General features: G+C 39.1%; 1 protein-coding gene across 1 annotated transcript; it reads right to left on the minus strand.

Annotated features, from left to right (window-relative positions):
* Window positions 1-1,081: 1,081 nt before the first annotated feature.
* On the minus strand, window positions 1,082-2,498 carry LOC104773865 (protein FAR1-RELATED SEQUENCE 6-like). The gene is made up of 2 exons (XM_019242765.1): window positions 1,626-2,498; window positions 1,082-1,543 (listed from the first exon to the last, which is right to left on the minus strand). The coding sequence occupies exons 1-2, from the start codon at window positions 2,496-2,498 to the stop codon at window positions 1,082-1,084; spliced, it is 1,335 nt and encodes a 444-aa protein (XP_019098310.1).
* Between the last annotated feature and the right edge of the window lie 8,864 nt (window positions 2,499-11,362).

Consider the following 11,362-nt stretch of genomic DNA (forward strand, 5'->3'; position numbering starts at 1 on the left):
TGGCTTTGGATATTGACTTGCGGGGTAAGAAGATTCACATCTATGATAGCATACCAACCTTGGTGAGTGACGATAAAATGGCCATTGAGTGTTTGCCTTTAAGGCAAATGATTCCAGCGATGTTAAGTGACATGATTCCTGAGACGATCCGTAAGAAGAGTAGAGCAATGTTGGAATTGAGAAGGGTGAAGAAAAATGTTCCTCGGAATGAAAATCCAGGTGATTGTGGTGTGTATGCTCTTAAGTACATTGAATGTTTAGCTCTTGGGAAATCATTTGATGGGCTTTGCGATGAGAACATGTTGGGTCTTCGGATTAAGCTTGCAGCGGAATTATACGACGAAGTCAGAGAATTAGCCATACCACCTAATATGACTGATTCATATCCTCAAGCTAAAGCTATTATCATCCCTTCCCTAGTTGATGAGTCCTTGTAGACTATTTTGTGTTATTGCCTTATGTTTTGTTATAACATTATCATTGTAGACTATTTCTTCTTTTGCATGTGAATTTGAACGTGAGAGTCATAATATAACTTGTAGACTATTTCTTCTTGGATTTTTCTTCTTCTCATAATTATATAAACGTAGCATGTAGTGTTTGTTAGCTTAACGACATGTAATTATATAAACGTAGACTATTTCTTTTTGGATGTTTCATTGACAACTGGTTCTTTTGCATGTGAATTTGAACGTGAATGACATGTAATTTTTAGCTTAACGACATGTAGTGAATTTTTAGCTTAACGTGAAGCTTTCTACTCATTTTAAATTTTAAATTATGAAGCTCTTATTAACGTGCCCATCTTAACGTGCTCTTATTATGAAGCTCTTTCTACGACATGTAGTGAATTTTGATATACGACATGTAGTGAATTTTTCAATACGACATGTAGTAAGCTTTCTACTTCTTATTGTGAAGCTCTTATTTTTTCCACGAGTATGCTACTCATTTTAAATTTTAAATTGTTAATAACAAAAGAATGGGAGAATATAAAAGAACTTTCAAATAAAACGAGTTCTATGTCAATGAGTACATGTCTTGCGAGAATATAAAAGAACTTTCAACAAAAACTAGGAAATTATAGAGTACATGTCTTGCGATTATGTCCTACTTGGTTGCAATTACCACATGTGTATTGTTTTCTTGGCTTCTTCTTTTCCATTGCAATTTCCAATGCCGATTTGATTCTTGAATTCTTTGGTCTACCTGGTTGTTGTTTTGGAATCGGTGGTCTACATACCTTCGTTATCACATGTCCAGGAACAGATTTATCAAGCGCCCTTGGCATGATGGCATTCTCGTAGGAAGCGTAAACGTAGTGTTTGCGATAATAAGGATGACTCATTGAAATGCGAGAAATGTTTCTGAATTCACCGGCCGCAATTGCATGTGCACAAGGGAGTTTCTCCAAGTTAAACCTTCGACACGTACACTTTTTATCTTTCAAATTGAAAACATGCAGAGATGTTCCACTTGTTACTTGTACTTGGTGTGCATCGATATCTTGGACAGTAAGTAACTTAGCATAGTCCACACGACCCTATAAAATAATAACGACATTATATTAGAAACTTAGTTGTATAACATACACACTTGCTAAGAAAGGATGAAAACGAACAGACCTGGAGAATTTTCTCTACACCACGAGTCAAGTCTGTTGTCATCTTCAATGCATCAGTCCTTCTATCTGAAAACCACCTAGTCATCATGGACCTTATTTCTTCCAATAGTTGTACAATAGGAAAGCTCCTAGCATGTGACATGACCTTATTCATTGATTCTGCAATGTTGCTTGTAAGCAAGTTGTACCTATCACCTGGGAAATGTACACGAGTCCACATACGCACATCAGCCCTTACGAGGTACTCATGTAGTGCTGGATTCATGGCTTCTATCTGATCAAATGTGGTTTGAAAGTCGATAAGTCTAAAAGCATTTGCCGCCTTTTTAACCAAAGCAAATTCTGCTCGACCTTTAAACCGAACCAAAATATTCTTGTACATATGGTATGTGCATATTCCCCTACTAGACTTCGGATAAACCTTTTTAATAGCTTTCCCAATTGATTTGTGCCTATCAGAAATAATGGAAAGGCTTTCATCATCAGGTATCACACAGCTGAGTTGCTTGAAAAACCATTCCCATGATTCATCATTTTCTGTATCAACCACGGCGAAAGCAATTGGAAAAATCTGAAAATTGCCATCTTGAGCTGTTGCTGTCAGAAGTGTCCCTAAGTATTTTCCCTGTAAAAAAGTACCATCCACAACAACCACTTTCCTCAAAAACGGAAATCCCTGTATGCTTGCACCAAATGCTAGAAAACAGTACTTAAATCTTTGAGCTTCATCAACATCGAGCTGTGTAAAAGTTCCAGGATTTGCCCTTTTTATCATATACAAATATGTAGGAAGCTGCTCATAACCACTCTCTGGACTACCCCTGACCAACTCACGAGCATGCCTTAACGTTCGATATGCTTTCCAATAATCCATCTATCATCAAGAAATATTTTTTTCATTGTTGTGTTAAAAAAAAACCGGAATAATGCTAATGCTAAACAAAATAATCGAAATAATGCTAAATAAATGGAAAAAAATATACCTTGATTCGAAAGCGTTTATTTAGCGCTTCAGCAACATGCATTGGCAGGACCTTGGGACCAACTCCACCAACAAAATCTTTGTACAACTCTCCTAGAATATGATGATCTGCTTGTCGGGCACGCATAGAGCGCTCTGTTACAGAACATGTATGTGCTGAAATAAACACACGCACCTCAAACTTTGGAAAGTGATTTAATGTTGCAGCTCTTACCCTCCACTTGCATCTTTTAACCCAACACTTGACAATCAATAGTGTTGGTCTCGATTTGTAAACAAAATAATCAAACCTTTGTACCAACGTTAGTATCTTCAACCGTGTTTCTAGGTGCTCCTTTGTATCATACATTTGTCCAACAGCCAAATTAACAGAAGACAAGTCTACATTTGAGACATCAACAGGTTCCTTATTTTCTTCAATATAAAAAGATGAACTCCTTTTCTTCATTGGCAATTTATGATCCTCTTCTTCTGGTTCTTCTTCTGGTGGAATTCCATAAAGGGTAAAATTCTCATCATCAGAATCTGTTCCGTCAGAATCATCACAATAATCAAATCTACTATCATCTTCATCCATCTCTTCTTCATTTGTGTCGCTGGCCATATCAAGATACTCTTCTCCAACCTGATCATTTTCATCTCTTCCTCGTTTCTTACCTATGTGATTCAAATTAGTCTGTATTTTCTCCTTCACTTCAACACAAAGTCGACCTGTATTCCTTTCCAATTGTCCAAGAAAAGTGTGCAACTGACGAGAATTATCAATAATAACTGGTGGTGTATCACCGGGTAAATCCTGCAATAACCTCTTCGAGATCTTGTAACTCAAGACAACATCAAATACCTTGTTATCCAGCCTGTAATCCTCATATACCATTCCAATGCAATCATCAAAACTGCTTTGATCGTTACATTGTAGATTTCGTGAACCCCTTTCATTATCAACAACAAACAACCATTTGTTGTTGTCAACGATCCAATTACCACAAACGAGAATCACCTGCTTCATATTCTCTTGGTTGTATATGAATCACTCTAAAACGTGAAGGAAGGGATGAAAAAAAAAAACACCTTAAAAGGAAAATAATAGAGAACTCGATTAGGAACCCCAAAAGGAAGAAAACATGATTAAATCCACATTGGAGAGGAGGAAGAAGGAATTTATGGAAAAATAAGATGAACCAAAAGAGAAAAAAAATTCGGTCGATATGAGGGGAGGGAGGCACGATACCAAAGAGAAAAAAAAGGGTAAACCCTAGATTATCGCCATATATGGCAACTGCTACAAAAGTCTGTTGCTTAACTTAAAAAAAATCTGTCACAAAAGGCACTAATAAATCTGTCATTTCCCTGAAAAAAAACTGTTATAAAACAATCTGTTATCATACGCAAAATAATATATTTGTCATTACAGAGAACAAATCTGCTGTCACTATATCAACAAAAAACAAATCTGTTATCATTGTATTCATGTATTATAAATCTGTTATTAAGCAGCAGATTTTTTAGTAGGAAAAAAAAAAAACTGTCATAACATAAGAAAATCTGCCATAACGTATATTTTGGATGTGGGTCAATATAGCAATTTAAAAAAAGACTTTCAAAAATCTGTTACCAAACAACAGATTTTTCCTTCAATCAGAAAATCAGTCATAACTTAAAAAAAATCTGTCACCACTAGATGTCAAACTAGCAATTATTTTTACGTTTATAAATCTGTCGCAATGTGACAGATTTTTTAAGTAAAAAATAAAACTGTTACAACAATCATAAAAAATCTGCCACAAAATTTCTAGAAATTTGACTAAAACAATGAAAATCTGTCATGACTTTATAAATAAGTCTGTCAAGTTAAGAAAATCTGCTGTCCACAAAAAGTCTGTCGTTACACACTTCAAATAAATCTGCCATAGAAAACAAATCTGCCGTCAAATTCTGCAAATTAATCTGCCATGTAAAATAAATCTGCCAAACAAAAACTGCCATGGACAATAAATCTGCCACTTACAAATTAATCTGCCATAACATGTATGGCAGACTTTTTATTTAAAAAAAAAAAAAAAAAATTGCAGGAATTTTTTACTAAGGGTATTATTGACTTTTTTTTTCCTAACAAAGCAAAAAAGGGTATTTTCGGTAAGAAACTAACCCAATTGACCCTCAAATTTTAGGAGCTAATCTAGCAATTAACTGCTCAATTTGGGTCAAACTAGTAATTCTCCCTAAATTAAATAGTTATTTAAATATTTTAACAAAAAATGCAAACACGATATACCCATATATATCTACGACTCTACATTTCAAATTTTTTTTTTTTTTTTTTTTTTTAATAATTAATAGTCCCAATTGTTCGAGTTAGAGCAGAACTTTGAAGAGAGTACAAATGAAACCTAGCTTCGTTGACTATACTAAGAAATTTAGTTGCAATGTTTTTTTTCTTTTTTTCTTTTTGGTTTAACTTTATTTTTGGCTGCAATGTTATTAAAAATAATGATAAATTAGTTATTGAAGAGAGTTAGAAAGTTCGACAAGTCAAGTGACAAGTAGCCAATTCCATTAATTCCCATCTTGTTTTAGATAACCTTTTTATCATACATGTTGTGTGTAGATATTTGACGATGCTATAAAGGAAACTGAAGAAAAATATTGCACCTACATTAAACTGATCATGTTATTGTTATGGATCAGTACGTATATCAAATCCATCAATAACTATAAGGTGTGTTATTATCGTGTAATTCACGCGATTATAGACGTTTATTTGCATTCGGTGCGTACAAAGCATAAATTAAGTTTTCTGTTTTCAATAAACAAAACATGTATTTATGCTTAAATTAGTTTTGACTAGGATTAACATATGTATTTTCTGATCTAAAGAAACACAGTGAAGTATATAATGATACATATTTTGAAAAAAAAAACATCTTGTAGAACATCCGAGATTTTTTTTAGGACAATTTTGACTGCACATTGTACCGTTACAAACATTAGGGGGTTTAGGGGGTGAAGGTGACACACACTCGTAAGTGTGCACAAACATACCCCAAATTGTCCGTCGCATCTGCTAATGCACGATGGCCCGCGTTTGGCCTTACACCTTTTCAAACAATCTGATCCGTTTTTTTTTTTATAATAGCAACATATCCCATACTACTTAACTAAACCAATCAAACTATAATTCACCATTAAACCAACAACAACCAATATGCGCAGCGAAACATACCAACAATATAGAACCAATATATTATCAATACAATAACATTTCTAACCATTATATCCAACAACATAGCATAACTCTATCCAAAGTTCCAACATAAACCATATAACCAACAACACACAAACGAGACCCTAGATCCTCCTCCTCATCGCCATGATTCCATGTCACATACCTGCACACCACAAACAACAATTGAGATGCGTAAATATTATCATAAATACTCAGTGAGACAATCCTCCTATCTATTGGGCTATTCACACAAGCAACTGAGATTCAAATGTCGAGCAACACAAACAACACAACAAACCAGGAAACCAAGCGTCAGACAAATTCGTGTCGATCGACACTGACTTCAACTTGGTGTCGATCGACACCGACTCCGCAGACACGTTCTGCTTGAAGCCGATCATCGAATCTCCGATTCTAACCACCTCCAATCTGTCCCAAGACTCGCCCAAAGACCACAGAAAACTAAAGGAACCCTATAGCATCCAACACAAACAAGGAAAACACCACAACAACACAAAACAAGCCAAACAAAAGAGATCTCAGGCATAGATCAACAATGGTCATGCACTCACCCTTTTTGCAGGAAGATCTGGTTCAAAAACGATGAATCCAACATCTTAGGAAGCTTCTCCTTCCCAACAACAGCACTCCCTCCTACAGCAACATATCTCACAAAAATTGCCAAGAAAAACCCAAAAACCTCTACACTCTCAAGCTCTCTCTTCTCCCTCTGTTTCTTCCTCAAACGGCGACAAACACAACCCAAAACCCTCGACTTAGGTCGATTCTCCACTTAAATACATGGTTTGGAGATTCCACTTAAACCAAACAAACCCAAATCGATAAAACAAATCAACCCGGTCAAACCGGAAATTGCTGGTGTCGATCGACACCCACTCCCAAAACTCACAATTTGGTTTGCGGATGTTACACCACTTTCAGGCTTCCTCTACCAACAGTTTCCTATCTTTTAATCCTAACGTCATGTTAAGGTCCCAATCAGAGTAGTAAAGAACACAAAACACCAAAGTTTTTAATAGGTAGTTATGACAACCTTCTATGGTTATTTTTATTGCTTTTATAGAAGAGACTATTGAGTCCCAAAGAGATGAGGAGAACACCATAGGATAATCACCAAAACCAAACATAATTATCCTACCCTATGATAAAACCAAAACAAATAACACCAATATCAAAACCGACTCAATCCACATAGCGAGCATTAGGCTGACGTACGCGTGTGGGCTGCTCACGACGTTTGAGCCCATCAATACCCCGCCCCCAAAGAATAACCTTGTCCTCAAGGTTGGGAACAAAGGTAAGAAAACTTGCCAAGACTTGCTCCTCCCCCTCCCACGTTGCATCCTCATCACTCAAGCCTTTCCACTTGATTAACATTTCCCACAGCTGTTTGTTACCGACCTGCAATTGTCGTCTTCGAAGAGTCTTTTCAGGCTGCAAATTGAGATACTCGTTCTCCCTAAGCGGAGGAAGTTCTCCTGGTGTCGGCAGTGTTGTCCCAATGTGCGGCTTTAACAAGGAAACATGAAACACCGGATGGATCCTTGAGCCAGCCGGAAGCGCCAAACGATAAGCGACCTCGCCAATCTTCTCTTCCACCATGAACAGGCCAAAGTACTTATGAGAAAGCTTTTGCGAAGTACGCCGGAGAACTGATTGCTGTTGATACGTCTTAAGACGAAGGTAAACCCAACTGTCGTTCTCCAACTGCATGTCACGTCGCTTCGCGTCTGAGTGCTGTTTGGTACGGTTGTTCGCAGCATGTAAGTTCTGCTTTAAATCAGATAACAACTCCTCCCTACTTGCCAATTGCTCGTCAACCTCAGCCAATGTTGAAGAACCAATCTCATACGTTGGAATAGTCGGCGGAGCACGACCGTACAGTGCGTGGAACGGAGTTGTTCCCGTAGATGAATGATAAGTCGAGTTGTACCAAAATTATGCCCAAGGTAAAAGAGAACTCCATTGCGTGGGCCGGTTCTGAACAAAACACCAAAGAAACTGCTCAATACACCAGTAAACCACCTCCGTTTGACCGTCATACTGCGGTTGGTACGCCGAAGACATCCACAACTACGTCCCTGCCAATTTCCATAATTCTCTCTAAAACAAACTCACAAAGATTGGGTCACAGTGAAAGGACCGACCTTTTTTTTTATATAAATAATAAATATAATATAATAAATAATTACGACTAGTGGTCCCATACCCACTAGCCACCTAACCACAATCACAACCAACAGTGGAATAACAATACCAATAAATATCAAGTAATAACCAATATTATAACATAATCCATATCCCATAACCAATCATCAGAAAAACATGAAACCTACAACCTAGCAATGTTTCTAATGACCCAACTCTAGCAACCTAGCAATGCCAGACAACATCAAACCGAGTCCCTAGAACATCCTCCTCTTCATTGCCTTGATTCCACGATCACACCTTGCCTTTACTTGCACCACAAACACACATTGCAATGCATGAGTATTTTATAAAGACTCAGTAAGGCAATCCTCTCATCTACTGGGCTATACACACAAGCAATAGAGTCATCTCTAACCATCAAACAAAAATCAGCAAACAACAAATAACAAACCAGGACTCTGCATCGACCGACACCAACATGCATCGACCGACACCAAATGGAGGTTGCGTCGACCGACGCAAGATCTGCGTCGACCGATGCAAGGTTAATTTGCATCGACCGATGCTCCCAATGCATCGACCAACGCATGCTCGACATAACACGAAAACTCTAGAGTTTATGCACCGTCCTCGCATCTGCATCAACCGATGCAATGCCGAGCATCGTTTTCCTCCGAAGCTTCTCACCGGATCTTCGTTCCTACAACCACAAAACTCGATCCCAAGCCACAAGAAAGCTTCCTAACGTCCATAGCAACAATCTAACATGTCTAACATCACACAACAAGCAGATTAAAGAATTCTCTAGCTTAGATAAGCCATGGTCCTGCACTTACCTTTTCCAAGACGNTAGGATAATCACCAAAACCAAACATAATTATCCTACCCTATGATAAAACCAAAACAAATAACACCAATATCAAAACCGACTCAATCCACATAGCGAGCATTAGGCTGACGTACGCGTGTGGGCTGCTCACGACGTTTGAGCCCATCAATACCCCGCCCCCAAAGAATAACCTTGTCCTCAAGGTTGGGAACAAAGGTAAGAAAACTTGCCAAGACTTGCTCCTCCCCCTCCCACGTTGCATCCTCATCACTCAAGCCTTTCCACTTGATTAACATTTCCCACAGCTGTTTGTTACCGACCTGCAATTGTCGTCTTCGAAGAGTCTTTTCAGGCTGCAAATTGAGATACTCGTTCTCCCTAAGCGGAGGAAGTTCTCCTGGTGTCGGCAGTGTTGTCCCAATGTGCGGCTTTAACAAGGAAACATGAAACACCGGATGGATCCTTGAGCCAGCCGGAAGCGCCAAACGATAAGCGACCTCGCCAATCTTCTCTTCCACCATGAACAGGCCAAAGTACTTATGAGAAAGCTTTTGCGAAGTACGCCGGAGAACTGATTGCTGTTGATACGTCTTAAGACGAAGGTAAACCCAACTGTCGTTCTCCAACTGCATGTCACGTCGCTTCGCGTCTGAGTGCTGTTTGGTACGGTTGTTCGCAGCATGTAAGTTCTGCTTTAAATCAGATAACAACTCCTCCCTACTTGCCAATTGCTCGTCAACCTCAGCCAATGTTGAAGAACCAATCTCATACGTTGGAATAGTCGGCGGAGCACGACCGTACAGTGCGTGGAACGGAGTTGTTCCCGTAGATGAATGATAAGTCGAGTTGTACCAAAATTATGCCCAAGGTAAAAGAGAACTCCATTGCGTGGGCCGGTTCTGAACAAAACACCAAAGAAACTGCTCAATACACCAGTAAACCACCTCCGTTTGACCGTCATACTGCGGTTGGTACGCCGAAGACATCCACAACTACGTCCCTGCCAATTTCCATAATTCTCTCTAAAACAAACTCACAAAGATTGGGTCACAGTGAAAGGACCGACCTTTTTTTTTATATAAATAATAAATATAATATAATAAATAATTACGACTAGTGGTCCCATACCCACTAGCCACCTAACCACAATCACAACCAACAGTGGAATAACAATACCAATAAATATCAAGTAATAACCAATATTATAACATAATCCATATCCCATAACCAATCATCAGAAAAACATGAAACCTACAACCTAGCAATGTTTCTAATGACCCAACTCTAGCAACCTAGCAATGCCAGACAACATCAAACCGAGTCCCTAGAACATCCTCCTCTTCATTGCCTTGATTCCACGATCACACCTTGCCTTTACTTGCACCACAAACACACATTGCAATGCATGAGTATTTTATAAAGACTCAGTAAGGCAATCCTCTCATCTACTGGGCTATACACACAAGCAATAGAGTCATCTCTAACCATCAAACAAAAATCAGCAAACAACAAATAACAAACCAGGACTCTGCATCGACCGACACCAACATGCATCGACCGACACCAAATGGAGGTTGCGTCGACCGACGCAAGATCTGCGTCGACCGATGCAAGGTTAATTTGCATCGACCGATGCTCCCAATGCATCGACCAACGCATGCTCGACATAACACGAAAACTCTAGAGTTTATGCACCGTCCTCGCATCTGCATCAACCGATGCAATGCCGAGCATCGTTTTCCTCCGAAGCTTCTCACCGGATCTTCGTTCCTACAACCACAAAACTCGATCCCAAGCCACAAGAAAGCTTCCTAACGTCCATAGCAACAATCTAACATGTCTAACATCACACAACAAGCAGATTAAAGAATTCTCTAGCTTAGATAAGCCATGGTCCTGCACTTACCTTTTCCAAGACGAATCTGAACATAAACACAAGAAGAAAACGCCTCTAGGAAGCTCTTACAACGTTCTAAGCCTCAGATCTCCCAAAAAACGCCACAAACCTCCAGGAATCTCCCAAAAACGCTCAAAAACTCTCACAAAGCTTTTTCTCTCTTTCAATTTCTCAAAAACGGCCACCACCAAACGAATGAGACAAAAATCGTGTTAAGAGTTTTTCCTTCACCCAAAATGCAGTGATTGACTTAAGTCAAAACGCAGGAACTTGACCTTGCATCGACCGATGCACACTATGCATCGACCGATGCAACTCCAAAACCGGGATTTCGGTTCACGGATGTTACAATTCTCCCCCACCAATCTAGATTCGTCCTCGAATCTCAAACAACCATCAGCCAAGGACTCCCGTGCAACCGTCTGCACGGCCCGCACTCCTCCGACCGATCTACAGAAGGTCACCTCTAGGCGATAGACTCACGCTCCAGGCGTTATTTGCTCTCGACTTTTTGGACTTTCCTTTACTCATAGGCCTGAACCTTGAGTTTTCATTGGCTCCTCATCAGACCTAAGTCTGCATGCCAAATGTTGGCTCCTCATCGGGCCTAAACCCGCATGCTATAATATATA

Source organism: Camelina sativa, unplaced genomic scaffold, assembly GCF_000633955.1.
Source record: "Camelina sativa cultivar DH55 unplaced genomic scaffold, Cs unpScaffold00681, whole genome shotgun sequence".
Taxonomy (NCBI): Eukaryota; Viridiplantae; Streptophyta; class Magnoliopsida; order Brassicales; family Brassicaceae; genus Camelina; species Camelina sativa.

What these genes read in the sequence shown, in the direction of transcription:
- LOC104773865 (XM_019242765.1), bottom strand. Translation starts at nt 2,498, where the DNA reads ATGGATTATTGGAAAGCATATCGAACGTTAAGGCATGCTCGTGAGTTG. An exon ending in GTGTAGAGAAAATTCTCCAG is followed by an intron (nt 1,544 to 1,625) that starts GTCTGTTCGTTT and finishes ATTATTTTATAG; the next exon opens with GGTCGTGTGGACTATGCTAA.